This window comes from Terrapene carolina, unplaced genomic scaffold (assembly GCF_002925995.2).
Source record: "Terrapene carolina triunguis isolate 2854851 unplaced genomic scaffold, T_m_triunguis-2.0 Scaffold62, whole genome shotgun sequence".
NCBI classification, from domain to species: Eukaryota; Metazoa; Chordata; order Testudines; family Emydidae; genus Terrapene; species Terrapene triunguis.
The window spans coordinates 16,108,370-16,132,863 of NW_020664413.1; the positions used below are offsets into that span (position 1 = coordinate 16,108,370).

At 42.2% G+C, this 24,494-nt stretch overlaps 1 protein-coding gene across 1 annotated transcript in view; it reads left to right on the top strand.

The window, feature by feature from the left end:
- The window catches only part of MGAT5 (alpha-1,6-mannosylglycoprotein 6-beta-N-acetylglucosaminyltransferase), a 240,800-nt gene that overhangs the window by 134,732 nt on the left and 81,574 nt on the right, over positions 1–24,494 (top strand). Inside the window, exons 6-9 of the mRNA XM_026647424.2 lie at positions 2,355–2,431; positions 3,863–3,952; positions 20,553–20,624; positions 21,907–22,068. Of these exons, the coding sequence (XP_026503209.1) occupies positions 2,355–2,431; positions 3,863–3,952; positions 20,553–20,624; positions 21,907–22,068 (401 nt within the window). The remainder of the gene's footprint in view (positions 1–2,354; positions 2,432–3,862; positions 3,953–20,552; positions 20,625–21,906; positions 22,069–24,494) is intronic.

Sequence of the window (24,494 nt, forward strand, 5' to 3'; positions counted from 1 at the left end):
GACATATTACAGAAACATGACTCATTTTTTACATATGGGCATGTCTGGTTGTATGTGGCTTTGTGGTTTGAATGCTTCTGTTGGCTTTTATTATCGTGTGAACATATTTTCTGTTGGTATTACTACAGAGTTTCAGTAGAGAGGGGGAGTCTTCTTCATAGCTTATGCGCAACGTGCCTCATATGGCCAGGATTCATCAGCGAATTTGGTCCACTGGTTGGATCATTAGCTTCCCTGGGCCGGGTACTGATAGGGAGTGGGACGTGAATGCTGATCCATTTCCCCACCTCCCCCCCTGAGAGGAAGTGATACGAATGAGATGATAATGAAAGTTTGTTGGAAGGGAGTTATAGGCTTCTACAAGGTTCTTATTCTGATCATAGCTACTGTTGAATGGTTAGGAAACCACTGCTGTGTCTGAAAGATATTTGAGTACTTCATGTCAGCATTGACAGGGCTGCCACGTGGCACATATCTAAGTGACACTCATGCATTTGGCAGCCATATCATGCGTCCAACAGCTCAGCTGAGATGTGACATCTGGCTGAGCTGGGGGAAGACTGCAGGCATGTGTCTTCTAGCAGCTACAGTGTACAGTACTGGGGCAACAGCTGAGCAGGCAGCCAGAGCTGCTCCTCTTTTGCTGCTCTCCTTGTTTGCTCAGGGACAGGAACAAGTGGCTGGGAAAGGACAGTGAGTGTCAGAACAAGCCCCAGGCTCTCCCCTCTGCCCCCAAGCTGGCTGTATCAGCCCCGCCGCTGTCCCCTTCCTCTCCCCTCCCTTCCCCCCCAGGGAGGGTGCAAGGATGTTTCGTGCCCTAGGCGAAACTTCCACCTTGCGCCGCCCCCCCCCCCCCGAGCCCTGTGGCAGCTCTCCGCACTAAGGCCTCTCTCCCCCCCCCCACCCCCCCGTAGCAGCAGCAGCAGCTTCTCCCCTCCGCCCTGAGGCGCCCCCCCCCTCGCGTCAGCTCCCCACCCCAGCTCACCTCTCTCCGCCTCCTCCCCGAGCACGTCGTCGCTGCTCCACTTCTCCCGCCTCCCAGGCTTGCGGCACCAATCAGCTGTTTGGTGCCGCAAGCCTGGGAGGCAGAGAAGCAGAGCGGGGCGGCGTGCTCAGGGGAGGAGGCGGAGCAGAGGTGAGCTGGGGTGGGGAGCGGTTCCCCTGTGTGCTGCCCCACCCCCTTACTTGCTGCAGGCGGCCCTCCCTGCGTCCCCCTGCCCCAGCTCCCTCCGCCTAAATGCCAACGATGACCGGGGCGGCCGAAGATCCGGCCGCCGCTGAAGGACCCGAAATGCCGCCCCCCAAATGCTAGCGCCCTAGGCGACCGCCTAGGTTGCCTAATGGGTTGCACCAGCTCTGTTCTCCCCCCCCCCCCCCCCCCCCCCCCCCTGTATGTGGCTCCAAAGTTGCCTTAATGGTACTCTTTTGACTTAATACTTTTGACTGCCAAGTACCATCTTGTAAGAATTAAATTTTTTTTTCTCCATTGTTGTAACCATAAAACAATTTAATTCCATACCAAACTTTCTGCTGTTCATTACTACTAATTACTGAGCTCCAACAGTGTCCTCAGCACTGTTCAAGCATAGGGGCTGATCCTTTAACCATGCAAAAAGTCCTGTTAGGCCTAATTGTCCTCTTACCACCAGCTTAACTCCACTGAGCTCAGTGAAGATACTCTTGTCAACTGGTGTGGGAGGAGAATCATACGTATGGATTTCAGTGAGACTACTTGCATGTGTAAGGGCTTCCAGATCAGACCCATGCTGTTGTCCAAATATTATTTTGAAAGGTGCTTACTTAGTTTAAAATTAAACAGGAGTTTTAAAAATTACTTTGTGCATCAACATTATTGTTATTGACACCAAAACTTGCAGTTTATCCATTTACTGCTGCCACAGAGACTACAATATTCTTTCTTTAGTGAAAACAACGAGGAGTCCTTGTGGCACCTTAGAGAGTAGCAAATTTATTTGGGCATAAGCTTTCATGGGCTAAAACTCACTTCATCAAATGCATGGAGTGAAAAAAACAGTAAGCAGAATATATAAAAGATGGCAACTCCCATCTTTTCATGTGCTATAATATATATTCTGCTTACTGTTTTTTTCACTCCATGCATCTGATGAAGTGGGTTGTAGCCCACGAAAGCTTATGCCCAAATAAATTTTAGTCTCTAAGGTGCCACAAGGACTCCTTGTTGTTTTTGCTGATACAGACTAACACAGCCACCACTCTAAAACCTTTCTTTAGTGAGTTTGGATGGTGGTTCAGAAGTTCAAAGGGATGGCTTTAGTATGTCTGCCAAAAGTGTAAATGAATATTAGTTATGTTCTATTGTTTTTTCTCTTCAGATCTCATTAATGGAGCCCAGGAACAGTGTGAATTGCCTCCTATGGATGGCTTCCCTCACTGCGAGGGCAAAATAAAGGTAAGTGTGGTCTTCTGTTAATCTCTGTGTACATGTTATGTTTTTAAAATCCTGTCTGTTGAAAGAGGCCATTGCTGAAAGTTGTAGATTTATAGATATAAGCAATTGAGATTAACGACCAGAATTCACAGAAGACAAGTACAGAAGATTACATGCCATTATGGCACTCCTTACGTGAAGCCATTGTAATATTGCTGCTGGAAGAAAATGGATGATATCCCTTGTTAAGGCATAGGATAAAGCACCAAATAGAGTCCCATAGTATTTGGGAGGCTTGCTGTGCATCTTAGTATTCTGTCCCTTAATAGTTTGACAACCAGTGCACAACCAGAACCATAGATTGGGCCAAAGTCCTTGCCATATCTCTGAAGTGCCTACCTTGTTGTTGGCCGTGTATATATATATATTTTTTTTAATTAGCAAATACTGAAAACTGTCAATTTCTTACTCAACCCAAAAACATTGAAAAATTTCAGTAATACATATTTTCTGGTAGAATTTATTTCATTAAAAAAAAAGTGTAACTTGAAGGGCCAATGAAACTGATTAGTGATTTTAAAAATGTTAAATCCTCTTGCTTAATTCATAAAAATGAATGATTCTGAAATATTAAAATTTGTTTCTGAAACTGTTTCAGATGTGATATATATTTTGATTATATACTTGGAATCTGAGATTTAAAAAAAAAATTTCTACTAAATTAATAAAAGTACTTGGAAATAAATATTGATATTTATTGTAAATTCACTTTTAAAAAAAATCAAACTCTCCCTGGCCTTTATGATCTCGGTGACTTCAGTTTTGAACAACATGGACAAACTGGTTGCAAAACTGCTAAGTAATTGATGTCATTTGAATGCTAAATTGCTAATTTATAATCCTGAAGAACAATTTATTTTTGGTTACTTTTTCTGATGACTTTGCCAGGACAACTAATTCTAGGTAGTTCTTCATTAAAAGATTTTTTTTTTAAGTGAATTCTTTGCTTATGTAAAGCTGCCAGACTCACAGCACTGGGGACTGAAGTGATCTGTTTGAACACAGAATAAGTGCAACATGTCCAGAGGCTACGTAAGCCACGTCATGCCACCAACATGCCTCAATCTTGATCTGGAGAGAGTATGCAAGTCTCCATTCAGTCTTTGATCTCTGTTCTTATCTGGCTTCCAGTTAGTGCTTAATATAGTCATCCATGGTGACCGCGTGTAGTGACCTAGCATTAGTGGCTTAAAAGAGATAATCAACTCATTTTTTATAGTCTGCGGTACAGTTTCCACAGCTTCTGACACTACTGATTTTAGTCTGTTTCATCTCTATTAAATAGCTTCCCCCCCTCCCAAATTGAGTTCTGATGAAAACGTGGCTTTTTAAAGTTAACGGTTACACACAAGCCTTAAACCTAACAGACTGGCTATTTTTGTTTTGTTTCAGTGGATGAAAGATATGTGGCGATCAGATCCATGTTATGCAAGTTACGGTGTGGATGGGTCGACATGCTCCTTTTTTATTTACCTCAGTGAGGTCAGTAAGTCTGTCTTCAAGTGCATAAAACCTACAATAAGGGAGCACTAAAATGTCTCAGTATTTATGGATAATTACTTGTACAATTCATGTGGGAAAAAGAGAACAAATCTTGAACAGGAGTTCTGTGAGGAGGTAGAGAGAAACTAAAATGATTCCAAAGGGTGTTGCAAGTACTTAGAGCTCCGTAGGTATGTCCGCCTTAGAGAATTGTACTGTTACAAGACAATTTTTGCTGGAGGTCCTGAAAATTCATTGCAAGTCTCATCTCATTGAACTCCTGCAGCCCAGGTGATTAGTGGAAGGTGTACCAGAAGCAATACCTGGAGAGAGCCAGAGCCCAGCACCACCTCAAATTCAGTTTGCAGCTTGCACCAAAATTCTCTAGTGTAGTCAAAAGACTCTGTCAAGTCTTTGGCCTTTCATAGTTTCTGAATTTGATTAATGTCATTGTTCTCTATTAAATCTGCCAAATTATTAGTAACAGCTCTCTAATGATTCCAGGCAGTGATGTGGTAAAAAGGCTAAAATTTCCAGAAATGAACAGATGAAGATTAATGAATGAAATGCTTTCAAGGGTTTTCTCCTTATGGAATTCAGTTGATCTCTCCTCCTATATACTACATTACAGGAGTTGGGTATCTTCTTTAACTTGCAAGCCAAGGTTTCTTGCGTGCTTGGGTTTTTCGGGTTTTTCTCTTCTAAAGTTTTTTTTGTTTGTTTTTACTTTTTTTTGTATTGAACATACGGCTTTGTCTTCTATGACTTTTGTCTCCAGCTTGTTTCTTCCTCCCATGTTGTTACCACTCTTTGTTTCACTTCTGGAAGGCAGGTATAATTTGCTGGCTAAAACACTGTGTGGCAGGCAAAGTTCCATTTCCAGCTCTGTCGCTGACTTCTTGTGTGACCTTGGGCAAGTCACGTGATCTCTCTCGATCTCGCATTCCCTATCTATAAAATGAGCTGCCTATCTCAAAGAGGCATTTGTGAGCCTCAATCATTAATGCTTCTAAAGAGCTTTTAGATCTGCTGAGAGAAATATAGAGCTGGAAGGGACCTCAAGAGGTCAACTACATCTTCTGAGGCTGGACATGTATACCTTGAACATCCCTGACAGGTGTTTGTCCAACCTATTCTTAAAAAACTCCAGTGATGGGGATTCTACAACCTGCTTTGGTAATCTAGTCCCGTATTTAATTCTGCTTATAATTAAAAAGCTTGTCCTAATATGTAACCAAAATCTGCCTTGCTGCAGATTAAGCCAATTAATTCTTATCCTACCTTTAGTAGCCATGGAGAAAAATTGATCACCTTCCTCTTTATATAAGCTGTTAATGTATTTGAAGACTGTTATCAGGTCCCCCTTTAGTTTTCTTTGCTCAAGACTAAATGTGCCCAACTTTTTAACCTTTTTTCATTGGTCAGCTTTTCTAAACCTCTTATCATTTTTGTTGCTCTCTTCTAGACTCTCTCCAGTTTTTCCACATCTTTCTTAAAAAGCCCAAAACTGAACACAGTTTTCCAGCTGAGGCCTCACTGATGCCTCAGCTGGATGATGATCTTCTATGTCTTAGGTCTTGTCTATACTTAACGGCTAAATTGGCACTGCTGCAATCGATGCAGAGTTGTCGATTTAGCAGGTCTGGTGAAGACAAGCTAAGTCGATGGCAGAGCACTCTCCCATCGACCTCTGTACTCCACCTCCCTGAGAAGCATAAGATAACTTAGGTTGATTTACAGCTTTAGCGTAGACCAGCCCTTGCTTATGACACTTGAGTTAATACACCCCAGAATGGCGCTAGCCTTTTTTTTTGCAACTGCATCATACAGTTGGCTCATGTTTAATTTGTGATCCATTATAACCCTGTTAGTAATCAATAATCAGTGATCAATAATTTGTCAATAATCAATAACCAATTAATTGATAAGCAATCATTGATAACAATTTTAACTGTGATTGTTTAGTGAGAGGGGCTCTCTTGAGGCTGGATTGGTTTGATAACAAACCTTAGATGAGTCACCTTTGGATGGATTTATTGATTTAACACTTAGTAAAGACAGCACATATTCAGAGAAGCATACAGTTACCATCAGCTGCAGAACACCTTCCCTGTAGTTCTGTGACAGACTGTGTGCCGTTTTCAGATGGTCTTACTTCCCCTATGATTAACGCTAAGATTTTGTCACAGATATTTTTGGTAAAAGTCACAGACAGGTCACAGGCAATAATGAAAAATTCACAGAAGCCCATGACCTGTCCCTGACTTTTACTAAAAATATCCATGACAAAATGGGGAGCCTGGGTGGGTAGCTGCGGGCAGACTGGTTGCTCCAGGGCACCCCAACACCCCTGGGGGCTTGGAGCTCCAGGTTCCCCCTCCACTGCCGGCTCCAAACTCTGGGGTGGCAGGGTGTCCGCCTGGCGGAGACCCTACGGCTCCCAGCCAGTGCTGGCTGAAGTCATGGAGGTCTTTGGAAGTCATAGATTCCGTGACTAAATCGCAGCCTTACCTATAATTTAGGGGCAATTATACCTTTTATTATGTATCATTCTGGTCCTTGTCTATTTCCTCATTTTGGTACACATTTCTTATCTTAAGCTATTTCCAAGGTTCCCTGTTCCATTACAACTTTACAAATATCTCAACACCTGTTGGCTTGTCATTATTTATGCCCCTTTCAAAGACATTAAAGTAGTGTTAGTCAATGTGAGTATCATGCAGTATTTGATTTTTCCATTGTATATGTATATACAATGTATATACTTGAAATGAGAGAGGCTGCAGATACCATGGCGAATTTAATTACCTCAGGTATTAAATGTTATACAAATCTTTTGCATCACAATTCATTAAGGTAATATTTTTATATATTGTTAACACTTTGGTACTTGTGAGAGATCTCTGCCTTCCTGGGTCATGCTACAACAAGCAGTTTTCTTCAAGTCTTTTACTATTGTACATTAATAGTCTCTAACCCCTGCAGATCTTACAGCATTTCCTAGCTTTGTCAAAGAGCATACTCTTTGACATACATAGACTATGAAACTCACTACAGTTTATAATACAAATGTAGTTCGGGTCAGCTGGCCAGCCCTGGACCATCACACCTAGTTGGAAACACTTTCACAGATTTTAAGGCCATTAGACCATCTTGTCTGAACTCATGTACAACACATGCCATAGAACTTCACCTGGTTACCCCTGCATTCAGTTCAACAATTTGTGACTCAAATATGTCTGGGTGAGTCATTGCTTTCAAATAAGATACTGTTAATAAGTAAAATATTAAGCTATTGTATTGGGTATGAAGCAAGATGGGTTTAATGCAGCATGTGTTCTTGGTGGGGAGGGAAAATCTTATTTTTCAGCCTTTCACATCTGGAAGGATGAATGTGCATATAATCTAAATGGTAGGCGAGGTGCCTAAGGTTCATTAGGTAACTGTACATTTATAGATGCCAGGGAAATAAGGTAGACTATAACTGATTCGTTTACGAATTGCATAATTAACCCATTATGAGTGTAAGCCAGTATCAAAAAGTTTATGCAAATATATAATTTTAGATATGTTTAACTTCCCTCTATTTTTATCAATAGGCTTTTCTGCTATCTGAAATATTTTGGAAAATTAATTTATTTTTCCTCACACTAAAAGAGGAGATTTGTTCATTGGTTGTCTTGTACCAGACACCATATATTTTTAATATCAATTTGTACATGTTGCTTCCATTGTAATTACTATGGTAGGTTAAGAGGTTAAGTGATTGGCAAGGATTTAGGCTGTTTGCAGACTTTTATTTGAAATGACTTTTTAAGTAACACTGATGAATTTATGTGATTTTTGTGCTCATAGTGGAACAGAAGAACAGTTCTTTACTCATCAATTTGTTTTTGTATTTACGGAAGAACTGACAGAAAGATCTTTGCCTTTTAGAGTTCTCCCTTGACAGTATGTAAAACTAATATTGGTTGAACATGCTGTTAACCTTGAGTTTAAATTCAGCATACTTAATCCAATGATTAATGCCATGATTAATGCCCAACAGCAAAGGTTGAAAGCTTAAATGTTTGTGAATGCAAGCATGAAATGAAATTCTAATAACCACTACAATGGTGTGGATTTATGAGCTGTGTTGGCTGCTAAAGATAACTTGGAAATGGTGTTGCACAGAGTAATTTGTCAAAATGGGCCATGATGGAGAATTGATGGTTTATGATATGGGTGAAAAGCTGAATGATAAATTTGGCTACAGAACTCTGAGTGATGGGTAGGGGGAAGAGGGCAGCCACCTTAAAATAGTAAAATGCATTACTGTAGCAGGAACAAAAGTGGTTTTTTTTTTAACTTTTTTTTCAATTCCTTTAAAGATAAGTATATAGGAATAATATAATTGATTATACACGTGCAGTATATTGGAAATGACAAAACATATATAGATAGATAGATAAATATATTAGACCTGGGTATATTCTCCCCATGTTCTCTAACAGCCTCTGTAATCTAGTATGACAAGCATGTACCTTTTTTCAGATCTCTTCTCAGAATGCACTGCTTCCGTGAAGCCCCCTTCAGTAGTAATATGGTTTGTATTTATAGATCTCAAAACGCTTTACAAAGGTACCTACATATCACTCTTCACTTTAGACAGTGAAACCGGGGCAGAAAGGTGAAATGACTTGCCCAATGTCACGCAGCAGCTTAGAGGCACACCTAGGATTAGAGCTGGTTTGAACATTTTTGACAAAACCAATTTTGTTTGTGAAAATCCTAATCATTTCAATGGCATTTGTTACAAAAATTAATTTTTAAATTAAAATTTCCATTTTTTAATATTTTGCTTTAGAAGGATTGCGTTTCAAAATGAAATTTTTAAGTTTAAATTTATTTTTTTGTTTACATTTTCATTACATATCAATAGTAATAGTGCATAATGACATGTCAAGTCATGTCGTATTATGCACTACTGTTACTGTCAAAATATGACATAATACAATAGTTGATATCATCTATTGGTTTATATTATTTTTAAAATCATTAAGGGCAACTGCTACTTAGTACCAAATGAAACATCTTATTTTCTAGATTGGTGTCTCCTGTTTGTGTTGTAATGAAACTGTGTGACCCTTTGATTTAGAATATAAGATAAACCCTCATTGTATTAGAGGAGCAGCAGTTTTCAATATCCTAATGATAACTTGGAGTTGTTTTTCTATGATATTGAAAATAGTTGTTCCTCTAACTTTAAAAATAATTAAACATTCTAGGCATTAGGGACTAAATATGTCTATTTCTTTGGGATAAAAACTCACCCTTTTAACAAACAAATTGGCTTGTTTTTCGAAACATAATTTTTCATTTACATTTTTGAAATAACTGATTGGTCAAAACAGCAACATTTTACCGCGTACGGTCACTGATTCAGCTCTGACTTTCAGGGATGACTTTGCTTCTGGGCAAAATGATGTCTTTGGAAATTCATGATTTATTCAGTGAAAAAACTGTATTTCCATTAGAAAATCACAGATCTCATCGTAAGAATAAATAAAAAACCCTATGAAAAATTAATTTTTTGCCCATTGCCCACTGAGTTTTTATTTCACGCAGCCCTCTTTAGTCTTCATCTGTTCACTAGCTTTCCTGTGGGGGCACTAATGCCATCTCTGAAGCAGCCTTTTTGCTTCATTTGGAAGCCAGCCGATAGCTTTGAGGTGATTTGTATTTCTTCCAAGCTTTAGGTAATGTCAAAACAGCATTATGAATGGTACGCCTTTACTTAGACAAACTTGGTTAAATAACATTTCAGTCTGAGACTTGTAGGAAGGCAAGAATAGGCCATAACTTCACTGGATTTCTGTAACACTTTGTGCCTAAAGCATATCTGACACTTCTTTAGTGGGCCACTGACCACTAGAAGGTGATAACCATATTCAATATCTAATGGAGAGGAAGGATGATTCAGTAGTTTGAGCATATTAGCCTTGGATTTGGGTTCAATTCATTGCACCACCAAAATTTCCTTAGTCTCTCTCTGCCTCAGTTTCCCATCTGTAAAATGGGAATATTGCTTGTCTACCTCACAGGGGTGTTGAGGATAAATGTTAACAAATGTTAGATGCCCAGATACTGGGCATCTAAGGTGGATCATTAATGTGTGCAACAGGGGCATAGCCATAGGTGGTCCTGGCCCACCCAAATCAGGGCCAGAGCCTCCCGAATCCACAGGCTGGGACTCCCGCCCCCAGCTCGGTGTCCGTCAGCCCAGCCACATGGCGCATCCCTCTCCTGCCGGCGCCACATGCTGCTGCCCCAGTCTCCGACCCCTAGCACCGGGGGAGGAGGGGTGGGCAGAGCTCGAGCCCTGGCAGGGTCCCCCTCTGCCCTACAAGTGCACCCCGCAGCCTGTGTGCCCCGGGCAGCCTTCTCTTCAGGTGCCTGCTGAGCGGTAAGGGCTGGTTGGAGGGGGTAGGGAGAAGGCAGGCCCCCCATCCCTCCTGCCGCCCTCCCCAGGGCATTGGATCCCTCCTGCTCCCTCTCCTGATCCTTCCTGCCACCCCCCCCCCCCCCCCCCCTCATTGCCCCCCCCCCCGAAAGCTGTGGCCTACCCCCTTTTCCTGTCCTAGCTATGCCTCTGGTGTGCAAAGTATTCTAAGAAGTACTTTTTGAACTTTTTTGACGGGCAGATATTTACAAAGATGCTCTCATGGTAGGTAATGTGGCTACGTGTTGTGGGGCCATCGGAGAGGAACATTTGTGTTGCAATTCCTGAAGGAATTAAACTTTGCCTAAGGCTAATTTGTGGCGGGTGATTTTTAGAGCAAGTCACTTAGCCTTTCTGTGCCTCAGTTCAGTTCTCTATTCAATGGGGATAATAGCACTTCCCTGCCTCACGGGTGTTGAGAATAAGTACATTAAAGTACATTTCAAATACTACCGTAATGGGTGACTTAAAAGTACAATAGAGGATTTGTTTTTTAATTCACATACTAGACGTACACCACTAGTTCTCCGTTCTTAGCATTTCTTCTCCAGTCAGTTAGGGATCAAAATACAAATGCTGATCAAGAAAATGGGAAAGGCTGCAGTTACCATAAATGTGTGCAACAAAATCATACAGTAGCTCAATCGTGGACAATATGCTTTCAGCTGCTGCTGTCTCCTTTTTAAAAGGGATCCAGAGCAATTAAGGTCTGCAACAGCCACGTCCAGAAAATGGCTGTTTCCACAGGGTGCTCCAAATCTGGCTGTATGAGTTGTACGTTTACTTCTACTTTATTAGCCAGTCAAATAGTCTTCTAGCTTGCCATCTGCGATTGCTAAGGGGGGCTGAATACTCCCTACAGTGGATAGTCATAATTGGCCAAATGTTGAACACAACTATTTCCAACTTCTGAAATGGAGATTGGTCAGGGCATACTTAGATAAACCACATCTCTGATATGAGCAGCCTTTTAACACCAAGTTCTCAATGTTCTCCTCTGCCTGGCTTCAACAATGCCTAGTAATGCTTAATATACTCCTCCTTCCACCAAATATGCATCGCCTTTTTAAAATCCTTCCACGGGACTGGCATAAGTAACCAGAGGGGAGCTGTTCACTGCACATAAGGACTTCCTACAATATCTGAGATCCACTGAAATAATGGCACTACCAATCTCGAGTGAAATTTGTGTGTCCAAGAGTCAAAGCTTTCTCTTCAAATGGCCCACAACTCATTGTTAGAAAAGACCAGAATGAAGACGATTCTGTCTTTAGAGAACAAAATATAAAACCCAGTTCTTTGTCTACCCTATGCAGTAACCCCACCATCATCCCATTTAAAAAGAAAAAGATAATCACCTTCTTACTGAATTTGGGAAGGAAAACTGGCTGCATATAACTTTTTGTGTTCCCTTCTGTAAATGTATAAACCTCTTAGATGCCACAGCAGTGGGCATGGTTATAAAAAAAACTAGCTACATTCTTCACTGCTCATCCAGTAGCTACAGAAACCTTGAACCCGGAATGCATTTCTGAGGGAAGCTATTTGTATATATACAAGCTGCAAAACCAGTCCAAAATAAAGTCTGTATTAAACCTTGCAGAAAATAATAAGGCTGTCAGCAAACTGCATAGAAGTCAAACTAATTGTGGGAGATGATTGACAAAGTAAATAACACCTCATAATACCGAGTATTGAATATATCATCAGCATGGACACCTGATTATTATTTATATCTATTATAGTAGATGCTAGGTTATAGCCATGTTGGTCCCACGATATTAGAGAGATAAGGTGGGCCAGGCAATATCTTCCATTGGATCAATTTCTGTAGGTTAGAGAGACAAGAAACTCAGAGTGAGTACATTTCCCAAACTTGAAGAAGAGCTCTGTGTAAGCTTGAAAACTTCTCTCTCACCAACAAAAGTTGGCCCAATAAAAGGTATTACCTCGCCCACCTTCTCTCTAGTATATACTAGGGTCCTTTACTAGGACAGAAGCCCATTATACTGGGCACTGTACAGACCCATAGTAGGATAGACCCTGACTCAGCTATAACAAAGAGCAGAAAGAAGCAGGGGAGGGAAGAGTAGGGGAATAACAGTAAGTGCATGCATTAACACAGGCCACCAATGTGCACAGCAGAGTTTTTTTTAATCCATCACCAGGAGAAGATGTGGCAAGAGCAGTCTGTATATCATATAGTACCATGGGTTCATATGACACAACAGAGAGGAGTTTGCTTGTATGGAAATAGCCAATGACATAATATTCAAACTTTTTTCTACACCTCTACCCCGATATAACGCGACCCAATATAACACGAATTCAGATATAAGGCGGTAAAGCAGTGCTCCGGAGGGGCGGGGCTGCGTGCTCCGACTGATCAAAGCAAGTTCAATATAACACGGTTTCACCTATAACGCGGTAAGATATTTTTGTCTCCCGAGGACAGCGTTCTATCGGGGTAGAGGTGTATTTGCATCATATTAATCTAGTTCTTCTAGTAACTTGTATTTTCTTTTAGGGAAGAATAAGCCTCTAACATATTGATGTTTCAGGGCTCAGATCTCCTTGTACTACCCAAACATTCTTAATGTAATCACTGATATCCCAAATGATGAAAAAATATTGATTCTACATATTTACTATAGGCAGGGCTAGTAAAAGTCAAGGTCCATATGTTAAGGCCCATATATAGGGGACAGCAGCTCGTGTATTTTTGATTTCTGCAGTAGAAAGCCGTACATTCTTGTGGACTCCTTTCCTTTCCCAGAGCTCAGCATGTCAACTTAAAACTTTGAATGTGGCCTGATTTCTCTCCCCCACCACCAAGATGGCACCTATAGCCCTTTGAACTGAGGGACAGGGTTCTCTAATATGAGAAAATTATCTGGTGCCACTTCCTGAATTGCAGAGGGCAATGTTTACTTGCTTACTGGGTGTTTCCAGAACATTTACAGAAAATTTCAGTTCTCTGCTGCTGAATACCTAGTGTATGTTCAATGCTGCTTCCATCGCTCTGTTGCCAGTATTCACTAAGTTCTAAAAACTTAGGGGAGTTTGATGGATGAGTTTTGGCTTGGGTCAGTGGTGGGATTTGTTAATGTCCGTCTGCAAAACAAGGCCTACAGTCTTGGTGTCACTTTTGATCCTGCTCTCCCCGTTTCCTGCATATTCTGGCCAATGCTAAATCCCGCTTGTTCTTTAATTATCTCAAAAATTCATCCCTTTCTCTCTGTTCCAGCTTCCAAAACCTTGATCCTTGTTTTGTCATCTCTCACCTTTGCTATTACAAACACCTTCCTTCTTGTGTCTCAGACCCGTGCCTTGCACTCCGCAAGTCTGTCAACATGCTACCGCTAAATAGTCTTCCTGACTGGCTATTTTGACTGTATCAGCTTTCATCCCTCTCTTCCTAGAATCAATGTACAGGCTTCCTCTCTCCTTCATTGTTATTTGGGGATCCGAATACAGGCCCCAGTGTCTCCAGGTTAATGCAGTTACCCTCGAGTCAGAGACTTCAGTGGTGGCAGAGGAATGTTTAGCAGTCAGCTCACGCTCAGTATGGCTAAAACTGAGCTCTTAATTTTTCACCCCCAAATTCTCCCTGCCACCTTCTTTCTTGATTACTGTAAACAACACTCTCCTCTGGCCTGTCACTTAGGCAGGCATCATCTTTAGCTCAGACCTCTCTAGGTCCTCAATCAAGTCTCTATCTCAAGGGTAGCTGCATTAACCTGGACAGACTGGGGCCTGTATTTGGATCCCCATTGCTTTTTCATGTGTTCAAGGAACCCACATGAGTAATGTTTTCTTCGGCCTTCCTCTTGGCCTCAGGTCCAATAATTTGGGTTATCAGGAGGTGACAAGTACTAGCGTGATGTGGGCTTAGCCATTCTCCTCCCTCCTTTTTTCCCCAGGAACAAACTGGTGTGCCCCTTTTAGTACAGGCTTTTGGTCTTCCCCTTGGGCACTGCACTCTATGTAGGGTCCTGCTAGTAAGTATGAGTCAGCTGCCTCTGCAACAGAAGCTGGGGATTTCTCCCACACAGCTGAGCAGATATCATAGAACTGCTCCTGAGCAGTTAGATCTACCAACTTGTTATGATTCTGTCTCTTTATTTTTTATCCATTTCCTCAAATAATCCACCATTTTATGAACATAATCCTTGTGATATACCATCTTTATTGAGGTTTCTAAACTTTAAGCGATATACATCTGCTGTGACTTGACCAGTTAAAGCTTTATGGCTACTTCACTTGTATCAGTACCAAACTCTCTCTAGCCTATACCTCACTTGTTCTCAGTCTCGGTGGACGGATCATTCAGATCTCATTGCTCCTTATGTTCTGAGAGTAGAGATCTCATCCCTTCCTCATTTTTTCCTGTAGCATTTAAGCCACATTCAATACAAGTTTTTCCAAATGTCTTTTGTTATACTTGATGTATGTCTCTGGATTTACTCATCTTCTTCTTCCTCTGTTCTATTTCCCTTACCTGAAATAAACAGTAAATAACAAACAGTAACCTTTTTCTTTGTTTCCAACCTTCTCATGACTTTCTGGTATACAAGTGCCAGGAGCATGACCCTTGCTAACCAGAAATATCCTACTGACTACACCACTGTGACTCTTCCCAGGGGTCCCCAGGATTGTGAGGCACCTTGCTACCACCTGCCCTTAGTGTGAGGAAGCCTTGTTTGTGCCCACTGTGGGTCAGCACTGCCTTCAAGGCCTCTGCAGGCCCCACACGCTCTCTTTGCAGGTTAACGATCGGTACGCTCCAAGCCCTGAGCAATCCGAGCATTCCCCGGAGTGTCCAGCCTCTGATCCATGGACACTCACTGAATTCGCAGATCTGCTACTCCTAAAGGAATAGTACATATCAACTGACCAGTTACACTGTAGGATGTCCTCTGCTCAATACGGCACTTAGATAAGTTTATAGGAAGAACGAGAAGTGTATTTAACAAAACAGATTTGAGAAGATGAAAGTCAAATTAATGGAAATACAACATAAATTCACAACATGCTTTCTAGAGCCTAACTAGGTGTTACGTCATATAAAGCAAAAGCTCACGCAAAATACTCCCCAGCGTATTACAGCCAGGCTTGGCCGTGGTCATCCATCCATTCATGATACAAGTCACGTTGTACCTCTTGCCTCTTCAGTGGAAAGATCTCTTGTAACTTTTCGCAATCCCAATAATATCAAAACAGTCCTTTGATCTTTATTCATAAGATTCATAAGGTCCCAAGGATAAAGCTCTGTGGAATCCTCACAGAGAGATGAGAAGTATCCTGCAAAGGACATGATGAAGGAGTAATTGGAGAGGTAGGAGGAAAACCAAGAAATGAGAGTCACAGAAGCCAAGGGGAAGGATAAGATTTCAAGAGGAAGATGGCTGAGGATGGAGTACCGGATCTGACCTTTGGCTAGGAAGAGGTCATTCGAGACTATGGCAAGGCCATAGGCGTCGACTCTGTGGGTGCTGCGGGGCTGGAGCACCCATAGGGAAACATTTGCGGGCGCTCCGCACCCACCGGCAGCCAAGCTCCCCCCACCCCTTCCTCCGATTGCGGCGTCCCCACTTCTCCCTGCGCTTCCCTCCCATCACCAAACAGCTGTTTGGCAGCGCTTAGGACTTTCTGGGAGGAAGGACGAGCGAGGAGTGGGGATGTGGCACGCTCAGGGGAGGAGGCGGTAAAGAGGCGGGGCGGGGACTTGGGGAAGAGGGTGGAATTGGGGCAGGGTAAGGATGGTGGTGCAGGGGCAGCCAAGAGTGTGGGGGTCAAGCAACCATAGGGCAGAGGGGAAGTCGGTGCCTGAGGGCAGGGCAATCTCAGTGAGTGCAAGGGGTGGAAGCCAGGTTAAAGAGGGTCTAGAATGGTTCAGGAGGAGGAGAATTCCACACAGCAATTGTAGACAGTGCAGTCAGTGAGTTTATAAATGAAGAGGAGAAGGGAGATGGGGTGGTGGTGGCTGGAGAATAAGTGCTGTCTAGGGTGGGATGATTTTAAGATGAGAGAGACTAAAGCATGATTGTATTGTGAACAGAAAGAGCCAGAGGAGTGGGAGAGGTTAAGGAGAAAAGTAAGGGAGGGGATGAGGATGGGTTCATGGGAGATGGGATGGGGTCAGTGGGGCAAGTGGAGGGATTTGAGGAGGATAGCAGATAAACTTCTGTATCTGTAATGGAAGGGAGAAGGTGGTGTTGCAGGAAGGTGGGGGGGGGGGAGAGGGGAAGGAAGGTGAGCCACGTCCTGTTTTGTCAAATTTCTCTTGGAAGAAGTCAGCAAGATCCTGTGCGGAGAGGGAAGTGGAGGCAGGAGCAAGGGAAAGTTTGAGGAATGAGTTAAAGGTGACTGTTACCATGGGTGAGGGATTCAATTAAGCTAGAGAAGTGATATTTTTACCAGGAGGGTGGCAGAACCAAAGGAGGAAGGAACACATTTATAGTTGAGGAAGTCAGTCTGTTCACAGGATTTCCACCCGAGATGCTCTGCATTGTGACAGCAGGACTGGAGGAAGTGGTTGTGGAGGGGGCGGTGGGGCAGGAATGGGGGTCGGCACTTGGCAGGGCATACTTTGCAATGGTGGAGAGGCAAAAGAGTTAAGGGTGGAGGAGAGTGAAGCAGGGAAAGCATCAACAACCATATCATTGGAAGAAAGGTAAGAGACGGTGGGGAAAGAAGGCTGAGAGCAGAAAAGCAGTGATCAACGCTGAGGGATGGGAAGTAATGGAAAGGTCATGTGACTGTGTGTTGCAGGAGGGGTTGATGGATGGTGATAAAGGGAACAGGTGATGGTCAGAGAGAGAGAGAACTCAGCAACAGAGAAATCAGAGAAAAAGAGAGCACAGTGATTGGTGAGAACCAAGCCAAGTGAATGATCTCTTTGACTAGCAGGAGAGTTGAATCAGGGCTGCACAGCAAATGAAGAGATGCTGGCAATGATACTTGCAGCTAAGGGGTCAGCAGGGTTATCAACATGAAAGTTGGGGTCACTGCAGACAAGCGTGGGACACTGTGAGGAGAGAGCCACGAGTTGAAATCAGAGAGGAAGACTGATGGGGAGGAGTTAGGTGGATGGGGACAGCAACATGGACTTGGGGAGGAGAGAAAGTCCGATACAAACCTGTTCAAAAGAAGAAGAGTGGAAAGGGGGAGGCATTGGAAGCAGCAGGAGCAGACCTGATCCAGAGCAGAGAGTGTGAGAAGAGAGGCCTCCATAGAGAGGGCAGCTGCACAAGCAGCTCAGATGAAGGATACCGGTCTGTGAGAGCCAGGAGCTAGAGAGGGTGAGATACGAAGAGGTTGCGATTGTCCCAGTTTCAGGGATTAGTGCACCTTTGACCCTCTCCAGTCTGTCTCGAGGGCACCCACTTAAGGTTTCAGGCTCTCGGTGGCCACCTTTCTTGGGTAGGGACCTGCCTCTGTCTCCCTCCAGATTGGGGGTATAGGTTTGCAGTCTCTGTGCAAACTGTTATTCCCCCATCTTTATTCCCCAGATGGCATGACTTGGGTCCAGCATCTGTGGTTAATCTCTCTCCAAGGGCTACAGCAGTGTACATTGGTTACAATGTACACAAAGCAAAATACATTTATTCTTAAAGGTGAAAGCATTAAAGAGAGAACCTAAAAATGATAAAGGTCCTATACACCTACTAAAAGTTCAGCAGATTTCACCCGTTAGTCTTATGAGGCCCTAGTAAGCCAAAGTCTTTCCAACCCTAATGCAAGGGTTGGACTGTCTGTTTGCTGAGTCAAAGAAAAAAAGCCCAGTGCCAGTTTAAACTCTGCCTTTCTATGCCAAAAGATTTTTCTTTGTCTGGTGGTCTCTGGAAAACCCAGTTTGAACCATTAAATGTAAACCTTTCAGGGGGTGGTACCTCTCTGGATATGTTTACAACCTGAGTGATTCACTTTAATTACCACCCATTGTTTTTAGTTCCTAGAGGAGCTGTGGTAACCCTTCTTCGCCCCCCTGCCCCTCCAAGTTGCATACAATCCCTGGCCCCTCCAAGTTGCATACAATCCCTGGCCCACAGTGATACATATACAATTTATAAACGTACTGCAGTATGGTCCCCTAAGATATTGCATGAGATGTTGGGGCACTGGTGTGCAAATGAGGAGAGGAGCGGAACCAGGATGGAGGCAAAGGTCACCAGAATTGAGGAGGAAGATGTGGACACAGGACCTAGATTTGTGCTGGTGAGAGGGGCGGGGTTGTAGTGGAGAAGGAAAGAGGAGCAGGTAGAGCTGGTAGGAACAGTAGAGGCATGAGAATGACTAGACATTGGAGATGGAGCAGTGGGCGGAAGGATGGGGGAACGATACATGTTATGATGCAGAAGGAGACGGTTGTGGTAAGAGCCATGGGTAAGTGGCAAGATCTGCTGGGTGCGATGTAAGTGTGTGTGAAGCCAGAAGAGAGGGCTGTGCAATAGTCCTGGTCACCTCTCCTTTTAATACAGATCAGTTTTGATAGTAGAAATATCTTGCTGTGTGCTCCAAAATGTCCTGCCTACCTGGTTAAAAAATACAGTTGTTTAGCAAAGCCAAGCTGATTTGTGCATCTTAGGTTGCAAGAATGGAGGTTTCTAGTATTTTTCACTAGTGCTTTTGCAGCCTGTGTTGATTAAAATTACGAACTATTACTACAATGTCCAGCATCTTTCCTGAGTTTGAGTGTAATGAAGAGCCAGGCATTTCCCAAGTGGGGATTGACCCCATCACCACTTTCAGACACTCTACTAAATATGTTGAGTGGAAGAGGTCCTAACATTTGTTTGAATGCTCATATATAGATGGGGAACCCAGCTGGGTTGGATTTTTTTTGCTTCTAATGAGGTTATGGTTTCTACTAAATCATTTTTGTATGATTTGCTTTTCTACGTAATCTTTTTGCATGCTATTTAGCTTAGGCTACTCTACTTTACTGATTTTGGGTTGACTGCTTTCAGAACATAGAGTAGGTCTGAGTAAGCTAAACATGGCTATAACAACATTGCAAATATGTTAGTCCCAGGATAGGAGCGAGACAAGGTGGGTGAGGTAATATCTTTTACCTTACCTGCCTTGTTTATCTCTAAGCTTAATATTGCATTTATTTTGACTGTTTTTGTAAACACAGGAGCATAACGACAGCAACACTGACTTCGGCTCCCATGGAACTCCTACACAAGCCCTGTTAGTGATGGTATCCTAGCTGGCCAGCACACTCTTGCTCTTCTGCCTCTCCCCAATACGTGTGCAAGTATCTTGGGCCTTTAGTGCCTTCTCTCCACCAATAGTGTTGAGAGTTGTGCAGAGAGCACACACACTCTTCCTTCTCCACATCGTCTGTAAACCAATCGTTTAGGCCTCAATGCAGCTTAAGAACCCTGCCTCTCTGCAGATCTTAAATTGAAGAGCAGGAAGGCGCTGTACTAACCAGCCATTATACAAGCAGCAGTGACTCCAGAGTACATTGTACCAGAGTACAATGGTAGCAGCTACTGCCATGGTTCCCCCGTCATTATCGTCACTCAGTCCTTCTGGTTACCTTTCCTTTGTCTTAACATTGATATGTGGTGCCATTTTGTTGTTAAACGCATGCATTTTCCTGTGTCATCCGCACCATCCTCCCCTGTTACTTCCCAACAAGCCTCCTCACTGGCAGTATGTTTCTTGTCTAGATTGGTAAAGGAGAACTCAAACGTACAGGGTAGAATACTTGACCCTATTTTTTAATCCATCCCTATAGGTTTTATAGCCATGTCCTTAGAACTGGGTAACATATTCCAAACTATTTTATTATTATTCCTTTTTTCCCTAATAAAAAGCAACCAGCTATTGAAAATGACCTTCTATAAACTATATTTAAGGTATGAGTAGAGCTTTTTCTATATCTTAAGTTTTTCCCTGGTATCCATTTATACTGCAAAGCATCTTTGATGTCTTTTCCTGGGAAGACACATCATAACAGCAAATGGCTTTGTTTTAGGCTGACTTGATATTCATCAATCGAGCTGTAGAGAAGTATAACATCAATGAAATACAAGAGAATTTGATAAAGTTGCACGTGTTGAAAGCAGAACAAAAGAACTTTTCCGTCCATTATTTTTGCAGGTTGAAAACTGGTGTCCTCATTTACCTTGGAGAGCAAAAAATCCTGATGAAGAAACTGATCAAAAAGCAATGGTGAGAGCAGTGGTGATTTTGGCTGTGCCTTAAAACCTATTTAAATGTTCAGTGAAATTGTCCAACAGATTCATTTTCATTCTTCAGCTTATCACTTACTGTATAGGCAAGGAAGCAGTTTGTTAATCAGTCCACAGACAAAAATCGGAAGCTTATATCCATATAAATGCCAATAAGAATATTAACACTAGAGTCCTCCAATCATATTCCTCTTTTCCATGCAAACTACTCCTTTAGAGACAGTTATCAATGAGGTTACACACTCAGTCATGTGAACAGCATTTCACCCAGTTTTCCTCCATTATTGCATTAAGTTACAATCGTGGGTCCAAGTCATACAAAGACTTGTGCACTGAGTAGTCCCGTTGAAGTCAATGGGTCTTTTGCAGTACATAAAGTTTAAGCAAATCTTTGCAAAATTGAGGGCTTCATATTGCTGGATAAAGTTAAAAAGGTGCTGACTATCTTCCGTGGCCATTCGGAATTGGTGTAAACTCTCCATTTTTTTTTTTTTTAAATGATGGATTTGTGCACTGCAAGCTTTCTCTAATCATAGCAATAATGTCTCAAGGGCCAGTCTCAGCAAACGGCTCATACACTTGATTGTATTTTAGTTTTGTGTCAGCGTTTTGATTTTTCATAAAATTTGGTTTTTCTTCATATGCTTCAGAGCTATAAACATTGTCATCTGATTGTAAAGCACTTGTATATCTTAGGGTAATTGATGGCCTATATATGAACATTGTTAACCTGACTGTGGATAGATTAATCTGTTCTAGCAGGAGGACTGTTTCCAGTTAAGGCTGCTTTCTTAATGTTGTCAGGCTAACTTTTTCTTTCTTTGGTCATTCATGACAAATAATTATAGTGCCTTGGGGCTACTTCTCTTTTGTTTCTAGTGCATTTTAATCATAGATTATCTGAGGTAGAGCCACTTAGGCTCACTTTGTAACCACATAATCAAAAACAGAACTATGATACTGTACAAATAAAAATCCTTTCTGAGCTCTGCATAAACTCATGACTTTGGTATTTTCCACGCTATAAGGTAGTAATAAAAATAACTGACTCTTCTGTAGTGATAGTGATTTCCAGCCAAAGGTCTCTATAGACTTTATAAGTGTTAATTAAAGCCTTAACCACCTATGAGATAGGTGGTATATTTTTCTTCATTTTACAAATGGGGGATGTGAAGCACAGAGTGTTTAAGTATGACAGATTGTCACTGAAGAACATTACACTGTATGAAGTTCTGATTTTATTACTTAATGTTTAATTGAAGGCTGAAATCCATACCAACTTTGATCTCCTCTACAAAATGATGTCAAGGCATGAAGAATTCCGATGGATGATGTTGCGCATCAGACGAATGGCTGATGCTTGGATTGAAGCAATTAAGTCACTTGCAGAAAAGCAAAACCTGGAGAAAAGAAAACGAAAAAAAGTGAGTTTTTTATTAACTGCTTCTGGCAGTTGAAATCGTAACAGCTTTTGGAAAGTGTGCTTGTCATCTAAGCAGTGCTTGAGGGGGAAGAGGTAAAAATTACTTAATCTCTTATTTGTTCTTACTCCCGTTTCCAAGAAGATCTCAGTGGGGCTAGTAGATTATTTTGTGTGTAGGGGTTTTGGGAGAGAGGGGTTAGGGAGGGTGTGGGATTTTTTAAAATATACAGGATTGCTATGTGTTTGTGTTAGAGAAGGCAGGATCAAATGAATATGCCTTACACTTGTAGCAAAAAGGTGGGGGGGGGGGGGGGGTTGTGATGGTCTTTAGTTCTTGGGGGAGTTTGTGCCACAGTTTCAAACTGGCCCACAGAGACAAGATTTTCCCTTATTATAGATTGCACCAGAGGAGTGGAGTTGTGGACCACTGTCTTCATCCCAGAGCTTTAGATGGATGGACTTTTAGATATGCTGGGCCCAGGCTATGGATTGCCATGAAGATAAGGACTGAGATCTTGAATGTGATTTGAAATTCTCTGGGAAATCAGTGTTGAGAACTGTGGACAGGTCTGATGTGCTGCTGAGGAGACGTTCTACAGCAATTTATACTAGTTGGCATTTAAGCAATGAAGGCTTCATGCCCAGATGTATTACATTTGTGCAGTCCAACTGAGAGATGATAGACATAAATAACTGAGGCCAGGTCATCATCTGCCAGGATGGAATTGAGACTTTTAGCTAATCAGAGATGATAGAAAGCATTGCTGCTATGTGAGAGCTTATCAGTGAGATATCCAAGAGGACTCCTAAACTAAAGACTGAATTGACCGATTGCAGACCAAAGGAGACTTTAACTTGTCTGCAATTCTTCAAAATGCTTTCCTCTGTCAACTAGTATCACTTCTGCTCCGGTTCAGCTTCAGCCAGCTTTTCTTCATCTCTGAGCTGATCTCATCCAGTCACTGAGCCAAACTTGGTGATAGTGCTGTGGTCGTGTATGGTGAAGGATAGGGTAGGGCTGTTTGTCATCTTCATGTTGCTGGTACTTGAGTCAGTGTTGTCTGACCAGTGCACCTAGTGGTTGTATATAGTTGAAAAGGGCCAGAGAGGGAACTCATCCTTGTGGGATGACGTGCAGTTTTCCATTCCTATTTGTTGGGTGCATCCTCCAGGAGGGACTCAGACCATATCAGCGTATTGCCCTGGATTCCTGCCACCTCTCACAGACAAGACAACCGTATTTCCTGATCGACTGTGTTAAATATTGCGGAGATGACCAGGAAGATTAGAATGGATGTTTGCCCTCAGTCAACTAACAGGAGACCATTCATGAGTGCCACTGAAATGATTTTAATTCCATATCCTGGCCTGAAGCCAGGTTGTTCCAGGTTCAGAATATTAGTTTCAATTAGTTGATCTTGTAGTTGGCCTTTAGCTAACTTCTCTATGAAGGGAGATGAGAGATTTGACATAGGGTGATAGTTGGCTATGTCTCCTGAGTGTGTTTGCTCAGTTTTGGTCTGACAATTTTGTGTTTGAAGGAAGAAGGGAAGATTCCTTCTCTGAGGTGTTGACTATTTTGGTCAGGAACGGTACCAGTTGTTCAGAACTATCTTTTACGAGCCAGGAATGATGCGGCTTGGATTTACAAATCATGGGTGGAGATTCCCTTAGGGCATCCAGAACTTCTTGAGTGAACTATTTAAACTGTGGGAATGCAGTTGGGCTATTGGTTGGTAGGGATAGGTGGTGCAGATCCATGCTGTTAGAGAATGTGCCAAGATGATCTTGTCATCAAAGTAGGTGGATAGTTCTTCACAGCGTTTGGTGCTCAGTTATGATACAGGTTGTAGTGCTTATTTACAAAGGTCATAAAGGATCCGGAGAGCTGCAGAGAAAAATTCCCTCCATTGGAGTGGGGGAGCACCCTTGTCACTCTTGTGCAGTCCAGAGTGGTTTGTGTGTGCAGCCATGTGAAGTAGCCCCAGAGAAAAACATGTCGTTTCCTTCTCAGCTGGAGTGTCGAGCTAGTGCAAGTGCCTAATGAGAAAATATGGTCCTCCAAGAGCAGAAGAAATGTTGTCATGTCCTGTAATTAATCTTGTCTTATTTGTCTTCAGACTCCTTTAATTTTTAATGGGAATTACTTAACATTCCAATGTTTGAATGATGAAACTGCTATCTTCACATATTGTATAAAATGTGAGTTAATTGTAACATTTTATTTTCTGTTTTCCTTGTTATAATCTTTTTGATCTCAAACTTTATTGGGACGAAAAGGCAAACACCTTTTTATATATAGAATCATATTTTTTTTCCATCTCAGTCTGCTTCCCCTCATTTTTAATGCATTTTCTTGTTGTGTAATCATATTGTTTAGATCATATCTGAGAATGTAAAAGATTTAAAAAGGCACTCCAGTGGTTT